This window comes from Barbus barbus, assembly GCF_936440315.1.
Source record: "Barbus barbus genome assembly, chromosome: 13".
NCBI lineage: Eukaryota > Metazoa > Chordata > Actinopteri > Cypriniformes > Cyprinidae > Barbus > Barbus barbus.
Genome location: NC_136741.1, coordinates 25224196 through 25239535, shown reverse-complemented (window position 1 = coordinate 25239535; position 15340 = coordinate 25224196). Strand labels below are relative to the sequence as shown.

Sequence of the window (15340 nt, the reverse complement as noted above, 5' to 3'; positions counted from 1 at the left end):
AGAGATTCTGACTGGTGTCATCAGTTTTGCTACCTAATGTTTAATACTTATTGTTAAACGTTTTGAGAAATGTGTCTGTTTTGAGAACTGAATTAATGGTTTGGGAAAATAGGCCAACTAAATCAGTCATATTATGTTAACAATCGAGAAAACTGCAATACAAGATTCTTACCTAACTCTGCTATTAGTTTTCGTGATCGTCATCTTCTTATTGATTTCATGTTATTGTTTCGTCCGATATGGCAGAAAGGCCTATATCCATGATGAGCGATCAGTCGGAGAATCGGATCACCAAGCAATTACGGGATGAATCTCAGACATATACGGATGGGATTAAATTTCTCAGAGGACTTGAATAAACTGAGAAGCAGTATCTGATTCATGAACAAATGTAAAAACAATTCGTTAATGAAACCGACTACAACTATCCTGCACATTTTAGTTAAAGACTTGGTTTTTTTGCCATTATTTTCCGATACGCTGTCATCGCCACGGCTGAAAAGTACTTACATTTATATTATATTCTGTGATAATTATGGGGTGGCAGGTGGGGTGGCACAGCTTTTTTCTTAGGGTGGCAGTTGCCACCCTGGGAGATCCGCCCTGGAAAAGTCCTTCAAATGTTCCATGTAGTCTCTCTACTAATATGAAGTCATGAAAACTGCATGCATAATAATTAAAGTGTCTTGAGAAAGAAAGTGCTCTTTAAACTAAGTGCTAATAAAGCCCTGTTTCATGTGGGTCAGTTGGTGTGCTGACCTCAATTTGTTTTAATATCACTATAGTTTTGTGTTCCACTCTAAGCCTGTTCCAGAGGAGTTGCAGAACGGAGAGAGCTTTGGTTATATCATCGCTTTCCGGCCAGTGGGAATGGTCACTTGGAACCGCGCCATGATCTCGGCACCCAGCGTCACCCGCTACGTTTTCCGAAATGACACTATCCCACCATTCTCACCATTCAACGTCAAAGTGGGAGCTTTCAACAACCGCGGAGAAGGACCTTTCAGCAGTATTGTAACAGTGTTCTCTGCAGAGGAAGGTAGAGTGGATTTGTGTACATCAACACTCACAATCGCTAACTCATTCACACAGAATATTATTTTTCTTAACCAGATTTTTTGAGATTTGTAGTGATATCAAAGTTTAGGCTGATAAAAACAACTAATAATTACTTATTTTAAGAGTAATATACATTTACATTTAATCATTTAGCAGACACTTTTATCTAAAGTGACTTACAAATGAAGACAACAGGAGCATTCAAAACCAACAAAAAAGCAATAATATGTAAGAGCTAAGGCAAATCTTGGTTAGTCTAATGTAATACGTGTAGCAAAGTTTGTTTTTTTTTTAATGAAAAATAAAAAGAAAACAAGTAGAAAGAATAGAAAAGAATACAGAACACTAGTGTTAGAGGATCATTTTTATATAATAATCCAATGGCCAATAATATAATTATTTTAATATATAAAATAATTAAAATATTATATTTTGCATGCCTCTGTTACAAACAGTATGTTCCAATTATAGAATGTATTTCAGATCAGTCATTGAAATATTTACAAAAAGCAGTAAGCCTACGAGAGGTAGTACATTACAGTGATTTTACCACGAATAAACTTTTTTTATTAGGTGCAATGTTTGAATTTTTAAAAATGCTGCTTTCCTACAATGTTGTAATTAATATGGCTATGATATGAAATTATATGATATTCTGCTCTCTAGATATAGATCATATACACTACCATTCAAACATTTTTTTTTATGTTTTTTTAATATTCGCTTACGAAGGCTGCATTTATTTGATCAAAAATATGACAAAGAAACTGTAATATTGTGATATAATATTACAATTTAATATATGTTATGTTATAATGTACTCCTGTGATGGCAAAGCTGAATTTTCAGCATCATTACTCCAGTGTACAGAAACATAAGAAATCATTATATGTTGAGTTATTATTATCAGTGTTGATAAAAATTGTGCTACTTAATTTGTGTAAACCATAATGACTAGAATTTCAAAGAACATTTCATTTATTTGAAATTTATTTTTTAAACCAATTATTTACTGTCACTTTTGATCAATTTAATATATGCTTGCTAATTAAAATATGAATTTCTTTAAAAAAAAATGTTTGAATGGTACTGTATGCAAATCTGTCTGTTTGTTTTTTTTTTTTCTTTTTATCATCCACTAGACTGAAAATTTCAGCAATAGCAAAAATAACACATATTTGCTTTAGAAAATAAGCAAAATAATACAATTAGTTCATATCACTAACCCTACATATAAGCCTAATAGTCTGAGCCCTGATGTTATCTGCTTTCAATTTTGGCCTAATCATCCGGAAATACTAATATAGGCCAGTGAGCGACACATTGTGTGGGCCCGTGGAACTAAAACATTAGGAACACACAAACACAGTCAGACTCAGCAGTAGTCCCTTCACGTTCTCAAACACTGTCTCAGTTCCCTCCCTTTGCACATACAGGTGTGACCTTGAATGAGAATGATGGAATAAATTGATTAAGACAGTTTACGCCCCTCCTCCCTCGTTCAAGCCACGAATTACAACCTTATATTAGTTATTGCGGCTATAGGTTACAACAAATCCTGCTAGACACTTACAGGCCTATTCATGAGCTAGAGCGTTAATTGAATTTTCCCAGCAGATTGTCTCCTTCTCTGTCAGTCACAGTTCCCATTAAAATGAAGTAGGGCCTCTCTCAGGTGAAAGCGGGGCTTCGTTTTCTGACTTAATCCAATTTTGCTTCGATGGCTGTGTATAAAGCTTTTTGAATAAGAGCCTCAACATCTCTCCGTTTCTTCACAGTGCCGAGCGTAGTGCCGGAGAGAGTGTCAGCAAAAAGTCTGTCGGCGGCCGACATCGAAGTTACCTGGGAGCCGATTGCATCGACACCTGAAAGAGTTCTCGGATATGAGGTTTGATTCGCATTGTCTTCTCATTCGCCACATTAAATGGCATGTTTTCCCTGTAATAATGCGATCCGGATCTCGAGCGATTATTTAAAGTGCTTCTCACCTCTCCCATGCCACCTCAAACATGGAGAATGCCAGTGTTTAGACAGCGCTGCTGCTTTGTTAAATGTCTGCGGCTCTTAGAAGCTGGATGAAAGCTCTCCACTGGCCTTTCAAGAATGCAAAGAGAGTCTCGCTTTCTCACAAGCCACTCTCTCCATCTCTGTCACCCCTGCCCTGCGGCACAAAACCGCCACGTTGCCATGGTAGCGGCCATATTGTCTGGAAAGAATAGAACTATCATGTCACTGGATTCTAGATGAGGGGAAAACTTTTTAGGTTTTATTTTTGTCTCGTCTTTGGTTAGCAAGGACTGAAAGGCCAAATCAAAGCAGCATGGATCAAGAAATGCGCTGTATGCGTATATACCATTTATTTGTGCTCACAGCCCTTTGAAGCACCTGCAGCATTTGAAATGGAAAAATCCTTTTTAAACTATCACTGCATTTCCTTTTGCACAAAACCAAACAGTATGGTCCAACCGTCTGAGATTGCTAACGCAGATGCATCTACTTTGCATTTTTCTAATACTTCTTTTTAAATATCAGTTATATTATCTGTGTAATAATTTGGACATCTTGTGGTTCAGTGGAAGCAAGAACATCTGACTTCTTTTCAGTTCATGACTTGGAATTTACATTGCATTGGTCACACCAGCTGAATTGGAATTAAATTCGGAATAACAGGAGGATTTACTTTGCATACTTTGATTTGCAATTTAGAGTAATTCAACACAAGTAATTCATTCTGGGAAATTAAGTGTTCTTTTTCCCTGATCCACTAAAGTTTGTTAAATATGATTAAATGTATTGTTCAAATGAAGTTGAATTTCTTTTTATTTATTTATTTATTTAACTAATTAACAAGTTTATTCAGCACGGACGCATTAAAGGCTTTTACATTATTACAAAATTTATATTTCAAATAAATGCTGTTCTTTTGAACTTTTTATTCATCAAAGAATTCTGAATAAAATGGTTCAAGGTTTTAATATTAATTTAAAAAATGCATGAAAATCAGCATCTTAGAAAGATTTCTGAAGAATCGTGTGACACTGAATACTAGAGTAATGGCTGCTAAAAAAATCAGTTTTGCAAATCTCAGAAATAAATGACATTTTAAAATGTTTTTAAAAATAAACCGTTATTTTAAATTGTAATAGTATTTCACAATATTACTGTTTTTACTGTGTTTTTGATCAAGTACATGCAACCTTGGTAAGTGTAGGAGACTTCTTTCAAAAGGTAGGATTTTTAAAAAAAGTAATAATCTTACCAACCCCAAACTTTTAAACGATTGTGTAAACAAAACAAAGAAAGTCTCAATATCAGCTAATTCCTTTGAATTTTTTTTCCTTTCATTCTCTTTTAAATTAAAATTCTGCATCCTATTTACTGCCTCAGTTTAAATTTAAGAACTGAATTGGAATGAATAACTGACTTCTTAATAAAAGTCTGAATGATGCAGTGTACTACATCCTGCAAAAACAAAGAGAGCAAAAGGTAGAAAATAAATAATTTAGAGATATGCCTCCTTCGGGCAGATCTCATTAATGTATAATTTTCAAATTGGCTTAAATCTTCCTATACTTAATGCCTCAATATTGATATTACATATGACCCGGGGTTAATAATTGATTATTCCATTTCCGCTGCCTAATTGTTTCTCATCTAGCACACAGCTAAATGCTAATTGAAATTTCATATCCTCAAGAGAATCTACATACCATTTCAAAAGAATATCATATTTCATGCAGCCAGAGATATGTTCTCAAGCTTGTAATTTCCAGAAAAGACACAAATGATCATCTAAATAAAGTGAAGAATGAAAATTAAGTCAAATATATGTATCAAATATCTGAACTGATTACTTTGTTATTGATTGTTGTGAAATCAAGTCATGATGAAAGACTCAAATGAAAATCTCAAATGTAATGACTGTCATAGAAAGTAATAAATTCTGTGCAAATCACTTTTTTTTTTTTTTTATATAGCGCTTTTTACAATGCAAATTGTGTCAAAGCACTGCACAATATCAAAAAAGGAAAATAATGTGTCAATAAGTTTAAATAGTGTCTTTGCAATCAGGTCGACGATATCGCTGGAAATGAAGCGTCCCCAACTAAGCAAGCCAGAGGCGACAGCGGCAAGGAACCAAAACTCCATCGGTGACAGAATGGAGAAAAAAAAACTTTCTTTGGCAGCAGATAAAAATTCTTGGCATTTACTTTGTATATTTTCCTGAGATTTAACACTGTAAACCCAATAAACATATTTCCATTAGCAACCATTTAAGTTAAATGAACGTGCCAAGAAATTTTCATAGTAGCACTTCTTTTGAGAAAAATCTGCATATTTAGGGTCACGAAGGGTTGCAAGAGTGATTGTAACTGTTCTGGCAGAGAGTTGTTTACAACTAAAGTCAAGGATATATAAAATGCCCTTGTTTTGTGTCCTGGCGAACAGGTGGTGTACTGGGAAGATGACACCAAGCCGGATACAGTGGGTAAAGTGCGGATCACTGGAAACTACACAGCAGTGAATGTCAGCGGCCTGCAGGGGAACACTCAGTATTATCTAGCGGTGTGTGCCTTCAATACCGCAGGAACTGGCCCCCAGTCTGTCCCTGTCAATGTTACCACCAAAAAACCACGTAAGTACTGTCTATTTCAAACCATTTTCAGAGAACATTCTGTGATCATGTGTTGCTGACACATTTATTCGATGTGTGCATCTGGAAGATTTACTCATCCACAGTACATTAGTAAAATGTTCCATGTCGGGTGTAAGAACAGCATTCTATGGATCTTTTTTAATCTTACATTTACCTTTATTTTTTACTCTGCTGAATGTTATGGGAATCTATTTCTGCCTCCGTTTGTTTTTTTAGGTAACATCAAATCTTTCAAAGTTTTCAAAAAGCTTTTTTGCTTGAGGCACCTAGTAGTACATACACTAGCAGAATTGTACATTCACGCTTAGTTTTTTGAGTTATATCTGTGAAATATTTAAAACCTATAACTTTTGGACAGATCACTAAGTCTACACACATGCTGTGAACCTACTGTGACATGACTTAAAGGTGTTTTTTTTTTTTTTTCAACTGAAGCAGCTTTCAACCATCTACTTTTGTAGTAGTCTAGTGAAGTCAAGTCATGTTTATTTATAAAGCATTTAAAATCAGCAGAAATTGACCCAAAGGGCTGAACAACTCTCACTAAACTTAGATGCAAAATTAAAACCAGGACTAGTCAATAAAACAGTCTCACACAATATCAAACTGTGGAAACCAATTCTAATTAGAATGAATCTTGAATGAATGAATTTTGATTTAGCAAAAGATTTGAGCTGCAAGAAACATCCCCTGCTGACGGTGCTAATCAGCTTGTCAAACATTTTGGTGTTATCGAACACAGTTGCACAATTGATCACACATTGTGAACCCTTTCTTTCTTTTTCTAACCATTTCTTTCATACACAACAAACCTCAGCGCCTGGACAGCCCCCTCAGAACGTAGAGTGGAATCTGATTGGCTCTCAGCTCGTGCTGCAGTGGGATCCCGTCATCGCTCTCGAAACTGAATCTGAGGTCACGGGATACATAGTGAGTGACATTATCTCTCTGCACCCAGAAAATGCATTGGGATATTTTATAAGAGTTTCACCGAAGGTAACCCATTGTTTTCCCTTTAGCAGTCAGGCATTTCCATTCCTACATTGTGAGACGAACAATAACAGCAGGAACTACAATGCATATTTGCATCTGATACTATTGATATACATAATAAGGGTTGTCGGGGTGCAGTAATTTAGCTACAAAGATATGGCAGTTACGTGGCCGAAATCCATTAATTTGTGTGTTTTTATAGATAAGAGCACAGCATATGTTATTTCATGTCTCATCCCACCTCTCTTAATTACACATGCATGCAATTAAAAGCTCTCACAGTGCTAATTTCCCCACAAGGGAAAACAGTCATGAAGCTCAGGGGAAAAGCATTAGCCATTAGCATCAGTAAACATTATCTAGAAATACAGGGCTTCACCTGTGTTTAACTCCTTTCATGGTGTGTATATATATATACATATATAGGAATAATGCCTCAAATCAGAGTCCCGTATGTATATCGTATTGCCACAATAGTAAAATGGCTTAGAATTATCTTCATTTGGGGGTTTTTTTTCAGCAAAAATGCCACTAATTGCACTAAATTTAATTGGTGGACTTATACTGTAATTAATTCTATTAAAAAATAAGATTGACAGCCCTAGTGTTAATTATTCTGAACGAAGCTTTTGATTGATTTGGGTGCCATCATGTGCAGGTGCTGTACAGAAGACACCGGAATAACGACATGTACTCCATCATCACCAACAAAACCTCGGTTGAGTTGACCCTCAATCCGAACGACAACTACGTCATTCAGATCAAGACCCTCAGTGAAGGAGGCTTGGGGGAAGGAAGCGAGCCCATCCACATCCACCAACTCAGTAAGTAATTTGCTGTTGCCGTCTTTTATTTCGTCTTCCGCTGGCATTGATGAGCTCTTAATGGGGATTCAGTCAGTTTGTATGCCTATATATTTTGCTCTGTTCGCTTCAGTCTTTCAGTGCGTCGTAGAATCCGACCTTTTAAGAAATGCAGGCTCCTCCGCTATCTATCTCTGTCACTGCGCAGCCAGAGCTGCATATAAATTAGTGAGAATCACCCCCAATTCCTTCACTCCTTCAAATGGGAGGCAATCAAAATGTGCTCGACTTCCCTCCCCCTTCGTACAGAGATTTGCTTTCAGATTCAACCCGATTCTTTCAGAGGATTCTTTCCTCAATAATGGTTCTTCCCATGAATGCAAAAGGTGATATGTTCGGTAAGCTATAACATGAATATATCAAATGTTTCATTTGTCAAACTGAGCTATTCATTGCGTATTTTTAACAACATATGTGACACTGTACCACAAAACCAGTCATAAGGGTCAATTTTTTCGAAATTGAGATTTATACATCATCTGAAATCTGAATAAATAAGCTTCCCATTGATATGGGGTGGTGATGGCGCAGTGGATAAGACACATGCCTTTGGTGTGAGAGACCTGGGTTCGAATCCACTGTGAGACACCAATGTGTCCCTGAGCAAGACACTTAACCCCTAGTTGCTCCAGATGCGTGCGACCTCTGACATATATAGCAATTGTAAGTCGCTTTGGATAAAAGCGTCAGCTAAATGAGTAAATGTAAATATGGTTTGTTATGATAGGACAATATTTGGCCGAGATACAACTATTTGAAAATCTGGAATCTGAGGGTGCAAAAAAACATTTAACATTTTCAGATGAAGTTCTTAGCAATGCATATTACTAATCAAAAATTAAGTTTTTATATATTTACAGTAGGAAATTTACTAAATATCTTCATGGAACATGATCTTTACTTTAGAAAAATCACAAATTCTGACCCATGCAATGTATTTTTGGCTATTGCTACAAATCTACCCCAGCGTCTGGTTTTGTGGTCCAGGGTCACGTTGAAATGTATAGCTGTGTATAGTTACAATACATTTTTGAAATAAATACTTGTGTATAATTACAAATTATGACATTTACAACTTGACTTGATTATTTAATATAGAAATATATATATAATTATAAATTAGAATGTATTTAATTTATATTTAGTTTAGACATTCTGATGCTAACAATTTTCTACATCGTTTTTTAAACAGTTTCAGACTGTATTTTGTTCTTGAAGATTGCATATTAGGTTCGCTCCACTATCTACATTATTAGGCTATTTCTCTTTGATTTAGGAATGAGCTGTGAATTGAATCCACAAATCTCTCTTTCTCTCCTTTGGGAGGTTAAATAGTGTTTCTTAATGGTTGTGTTTGCGTGTGCTTACAGGCATGGGTGCCCGTGGATCCAGAGCAGAAAGGCTGTGCACACTTTCTCTCTCTCCGCTCATCATTTGTGCTCTGTCGACACTCAGTGCCTCCTGATGTTCGCCTCCCATGAGCACCAGACCCAGCCGCACCAAGAAAAACAAACGTTCTGCTCTTTGCTCATACAAGGCTTATGTTTCCCATCAAAATCTGACCAGATGGGATTCTCCAGCTCCGGCAACATGTATAGAAGAGCCGGATATTGAAATGTCATGGGAATGTTGAGGAATTCATCATTAGTAAACATGGCAGAGCCCTGCAAGAGAGTCATTAGGGTTCTCGGGATGATCTAGAGTACTGCAAAAAAAAAAAAAAAAAAAAAAAAAAAAAAATTCTTATTGAGTATTTTTGGTTTCTTTTCCTGTAAAAAAAAATAAAATAAAAAAAAAAAAATAAAAAAAAATTTTTTTTTTTAAACAGGATAAATTAACTTGAGAGAAAAACTGCATAAAATATTAAGACTTGTTTTTAGAGACTATAGCTCGAAGTTTATTTTCCATATCCCATTGGTAATTTTATTTTTTCAAATTTCTAACCAAATCATTATGCTTAAAACTAGGAAAAATATTTTCCAATGAGTTAAGAAAAATAAACATTGAAAACAAATCTTATTAATTGGAAAAAAGGACAAAAATACTGTTTAATTTTTTTTTTGTTGCATATAATATGACAAAAAGCTTTTGTTCTTTGTATAATAGGCTTCTTTATGCAGTGTGCCAATGTGTGCATCATCTTTTCCTCTGATCCTTGAGAACAATCAATGCCTTAAATTCATGTCCACACCAAAGTAGTTGAAAATTGTTTTGCAGTTGAGGACAAGGGCTAAGAAACCAGTGCTGGTGGGAGTTGCTCTTATATGTAATGCAAATTTTTGGATCTCTTGTGGTTTCATTGCGCTAACTAAGTTCTGGGTCTGGGTTAACAAAGCCGAGCATTGATTTGTCCTAATGGGAATCTTCCTTTAGTTAAGAAAAGAGTGTCACCGTCCCGCCACTATTACAGTGCCATCGACTCCAAAGGCTCCCTCTCAGTCTCTTTGATGGCATTAGCATTTTGTTCGACGCTTCATGTCGGTTAAATTATCGATGCGTTACGCATTAGACACTCTACACAATTGAGGCTTACTTTTCCTGTGAATATTTGCTCTGTATATGTCATCTAGCTGAAACTTTCGTGTTATCTGCAACCCATTCATGCCTTTTAATATATACTGTAACAAAATAGAACATGCCAAAATGTCATTGAATATGGTTTGAAAGTTTCTGTCACCACAAAAAGTAAGCTTTTGAAAGGCATTTATATGCCTCACACACTTCCACCTGTACTTATGTCCGTGAGTGTTAGTAAACTGGCATATAAACTGCAAAACAAGTTGTCAAAAACTAAGTGACAAGATGTTACTGCTGGAAGGGTATCACATTTTTATACCTCTAATGGCCTTGCAGATGTGAAAAGACTGAAAGCCTTGCAAACAAGTACAAGTCTGATGTGTGAAAGTCCCCAGAGTTCCCTACCAGTCTGAAAAAATCAGAGTTGTTCAAGGTGGTTTTCCATCCTAATCCTGTAGTATTGTTCAAAAGACACAGTAGGGTTGCACTATTAATAGTATTTTTATTGTGATCACGATTATTGTTTCTGTCGATTAATTAAGCTTCTGCGTCTGTGATATTTGCCCACTGGTTATTTATCTTTTTTTTTTTTTTGGCTTGCATTATCTTGCATTGGTAACAAGCCTCCACAAGCTTTCATGCTTGGGGTTTCCAGATGTCAAGAACTTAAATCCCCCAATCAGAAATTTTTAAAGGACACATTGTCTGCCCAGTGTAATACTTAATCTTCCCAATCTGGCAGCCATGTGCATGCGCTCTCTCAAAACTGAGAGGGGGGTGGGGGGGTTCAGCAACAGGCCATTTGCCATGTTTGCCATGACTAAATCTGCAATCAAACATTCAATAAATCCAAACATGGATCTCGACTGTTTGCGATTGTGGTTGCTGAATACATGCACTCATGCAACCTCTGTGCCACAGTACAAAATCATTTTTGTTGTAGTTTTAATAGAAACACTTGAACATAATTTGGAATTTTTAAAGATAATTTTAAGAATTTCACATGTTTTATATTTTAGGAGAAGCTTCCTGTTTTACCAGTATTTATAATGCCATATAATGCTTGTTTGTTTTTATATGATAGGATAAATATACAGTAATAAATCAGGAAAATAGTTGAGGTAAATTAAACCCTGTTTCTTGCCTACGTGAAAGTGCAATAATCCCAATTAAAGGTAAAAAGTAATTCCTCTAAATACAAGTATAGCGATATGATAAGTATAGCACAGAGAAACTATATTATTGCAATCCCTTTCCGAATTTGATTTTTTTTTTTCACCTGATGAATGATAAAAACACTGACATCCAATTATAATCCATTCTGTTTTTACAGATCTCAAGCATTTAAAAGGACAGACGACAAAACTGCTCGAGCTTATAATAAACATAACGATATTGTGCATTGGTGTGGGCACTAATTTTGAGCAAAATATTTGTGGTTATCAGTTTAACCATTATCATGCAGCCACATGATGATATGGATTACTAGTATATTGGTGATCATATCTCACGCTGATGCCCATCTAACACGCACTGAATTCTGAATTTCTCATTTGTACCCTCAATGAGACAAGAGGCTTCAGGGGTGATATTTTAATGCCGAGGTTCACTGCCAAGGAATAGTGCCTTCACTGGACAATATGTTCCTGGCTCTGTCATGGCAGTATCAGGCTGTAGAGTTCATAATTTGCACTTGTTCTTCTCAACGTCAGAAGAAAGGACAAGGTAGAGAACCAAGGTGACATAGCCTTCCTGCAAAGTCTCCAGAACAGGTGCGGCACAGCCCATGAGGACATGTTAAAAACATTAGCGAAGGAGATTAAAAAAAAAGAGGCTGCAGAGTCCCAATCAGGACAGCCTATCTGTTCTCCTTCAAGCTTTCATAAAGGTCTGGGAACCTTGATTAGGCTGCAGTGGCCCAGTCAATGGGATATCGATTGTTCTGCTCTATATTGCGGCTGTCACAATGCAGACTCTTGATTGACTGATGTTGGTGTTCCTGTCATCAGTCTTGGGTGGAGTTTGTGCTTTGAGTGTCTGAGATGTCCTTGCCCTTCTCCCATTCTGAGAGTTTAAGTTTTAGCAGAAAGATGCAGAGAACAAAGACAAGTTTCTTGAAGAAGAATGAGTTACATTTTGCAATCCTACATGTGTGTCAAAGCAGGAGATAAACACAGAAACTACATTTCAGGATATGCAGCCGTACACTACAATTCAAAGGTCTGGGGTTGGCTCAATTTTTATTTTATTTTTTTTTCTTTCTTTGAAAGAATTATTCACCAAGTCTGCATTTATTTGATCAAAAAGTAAAAACAGTAATATTGTGAAACAGTATTTAAAATGACTTGAAATAAGTGAAATTTATTTCTGTAATGCAAAGCTGAATTACTCCAGTCTTCGGTGTCACATGATCCTTCAGTAATCATTTTAATATGCTGATTTGCTGCTCAAGAAGTGTTGAAAACAGTTGTGCTGTTTAATATTTATACCATGATTCATTAATGAAAATATTTTTTTTTTATGAATAAAGTTCAAAAGAACAGCATTTATTTGAAATATAAATCATTATAAATGCTTTTGATCAATTTAATGCATTCTTGCTGAATAAAAAAATAGTACTAAATTCCATAAAATCCCTATGTTACATTACAGAAGTCAAGTGGGTTGCAAACACGACTTTAAAGCCTCTATTATCTACGTTTATTTTATGGTGTTCTTTATAGTTCTATAGTTGAGTTTGTCTCTTTGAAATTACAAATTATTTATAGTTCATATATTATTTTCAGACATTGTTTTTTTCAGCATAGGAAAATGAAAATAGACATTTGATTTGTAATATAACTATTTCATATTACAGTAATTACAAAGTTAGCGCTGATCATCACACCTCTTGTCACTAATGATATGTTCGTTTTTCCATGCACTGTTTTTCCTCCTGCTCTCGGTTTGTTCTAATGTTACCCTCAGTTACAGTATCTGCGTAATGATGCATATAAACACTGAAACAGTAATTGTTGTTTAATAGCAATTATTTCTTTGGTACTCTTAAAATTGTGAAGTCTAATTTGCTTAATTTTGTGTACACCGTATAATCAGTGAGTTTCACTTCTACACATTACAGTTTCCCTTTGGCAAAACTTTGATATGATATACCGGTAAAAATCTGAGCTGTTAATGACAGATCTTATCGCTACAATCCAATTATGTTTCTAAGTAATCTGAAATGAAAAATTATGATACCTTGGCCAGATGTAAATAGTGGCTATATATTTTTAGAGTCGGCCAGCATTGATAACCTGACGTTTTCTACTGCACATGGCCCTGAGAATTTAATACTGGTGTATTAATGGATAATCTCTATGAGATGACTTACATATAACATGACATTTTCATATTGAAAAGTAACTGTTTTGTCTTGTATACTAAAACTGTGCATGTGGAAAAATGTTTGGTGCATATGTGTTGAATTTTATAATCCTGTTAAAAACTTAATAAAAATGTCAAAAGCCTGGTTGGCTGCTGTATTTCATTGGGGGCTTTAAACATTAGCCTCATAAGCCGCTTGTAATGTCAAACTACGGTTTTGTAAAAGCTATCTATTATGTTTTGCAATCAGAACAGTATTTATCTGGCATAAAAACAACGAGGATCTCAGAAAACAAATTTACTTAAAACAGTAACTACAGGCAACATTTGATGTTAAATTATGTTATTTTGTAAAAACTATTTTAAATTAAACCTCATGTTGTGTTGAGCTGAAGAGGACCCCCCCCCCCCAAAAAAAACTTGCTGATTTTGCTTGCATAGGGTATAACCACTTACCAAACAAAAAAATAAAATAAATATATATATTTTTTTTGTACTTTTAGTTTGTCTTTTTTCCCCTACCTTGTTATACTCAGCTAATGTTTCCAGTCAAAAAAAAAAAAAAATGACTTACATTTCTCATGTTATATTACCAAATGTTGGATTCAATCTTGTTTTCTTTTAATTTTAGCACAGGTTTTTCATTTATTTTTGGAACTGATTGATCATAGGCCTCACCTCAGTTTTTGAGTGAATATTGCCAAATTTATTTTTTTTCTTTTCTTCACTCAAAAACGTAAAAATCTGCTGCATAAACTCGAATCAGTGAGGGATATGACCAGTCAGTTCCAAAAAGAAATGGAAAACTTAAGCTAATTGAAAGAAATCAAGTCGACAAAAAGATTGAATTCAAGATTTAGTGATAATATAGCATAATGAGAGATTTACAAATAACATTTTGTTGAGAAACATCAAATTAGGTATTTTCAGCACAGCACAAGGGTTCAAAATTTGGTATATTGCTACCAGACAATGTTAAGCAGATATTGAAATAACGCATTAAAAAAAAATATATATATATTTTTTTTAATAGTAAAAAGTATCACTATCAGTCTACTCTGTTGTAAACAAATTTGATGAAGGAAAAAATCCATTTAAGGGCTGATGTCATGTCTGTATTCACCATATTTCCTGTGCAGGACAGAGACATCAATGTGTAATTAGCTCATAAGTAGCTTCTTAGATGTAATCCAATGCTAGATTGTTGAATTCAGAGCGTCTTTGCCAGGCTGGCCTCAAATGGTACATGAATAATAAGCTGACCCTTTTTAATCTGCGGGATCAAGATTTGCCTTGGCTGCTTGTAGAACAAAGTAGAACAAAGCATCATGTGATGGCTTATATTCATTTAAAATGCCAAGAGTAGTTAAAGAGTTTAATAGCTCCTTTGAGAAGCGATATTATCCTGATAATAGTAGGCTACTAATGGTAATTTAATTATCTGGACGTGCTAATCAATATTTGAAGCAGTCTGGGAGCTGATGTCTGGACTCTAACCTTTGCTGCAGATAATGATGAGTCACACAGACTTATTTTGGGCCAGTTATTGCTGCTTTGTTTGATATGCAGTGATGTATCACTCCCTAAACAAGCCTAATTTCAGATGAGTGTGGAAAAGGCTTGGTCTGGGTCATCTCCAGCAGCTGGATGAATGGTGTGTAATTAAAGGTTCAGCAGACCAGAGTGTTTTCCTAATTAAGTATAAATGCCAAGCTCGTCAGGAAGACGCCCAGGCCCCATCTTAATGCCAGGGAGAGATTTTATTACTAAACAGCATGTCTGGAGGAAGTCTGCATCTCTTTCCTAATTGCAAATACACACTGACGTGACACATACACATGGCTGGTCAAGTCTGGCATTAATAAGAAGTGCTGCTAACACAGTT

At 35.4% G+C, this 15340-nt stretch overlaps 1 protein-coding gene across 1 annotated transcript in view; it reads left to right on the top strand.

Annotated features, from left to right (window-relative positions):
• Positions 1-9345, top strand: part of LOC306879627 (contactin-3-like) — a 76018-nt gene extending 66673 nt beyond the window's left edge. The window contains exons 18-23 of the mRNA XM_079432731.1: positions 805-1039; positions 2838-2947; positions 5509-5695; positions 6534-6646; positions 7368-7533; positions 8943-9345. Coding sequence (XP_079288857.1) covers positions 805-1039; positions 2838-2947; positions 5509-5695; positions 6534-6646; positions 7368-7533; positions 8943-9037 — 906 coding nt within the window. The 3' untranslated portion in view covers positions 9038-9345. The remainder of the gene's footprint in view (positions 1-804; positions 1040-2837; positions 2948-5508; positions 5696-6533; positions 6647-7367; positions 7534-8942) is intronic.
• Positions 9346-15340: the final 5995 nt, after the last annotated feature.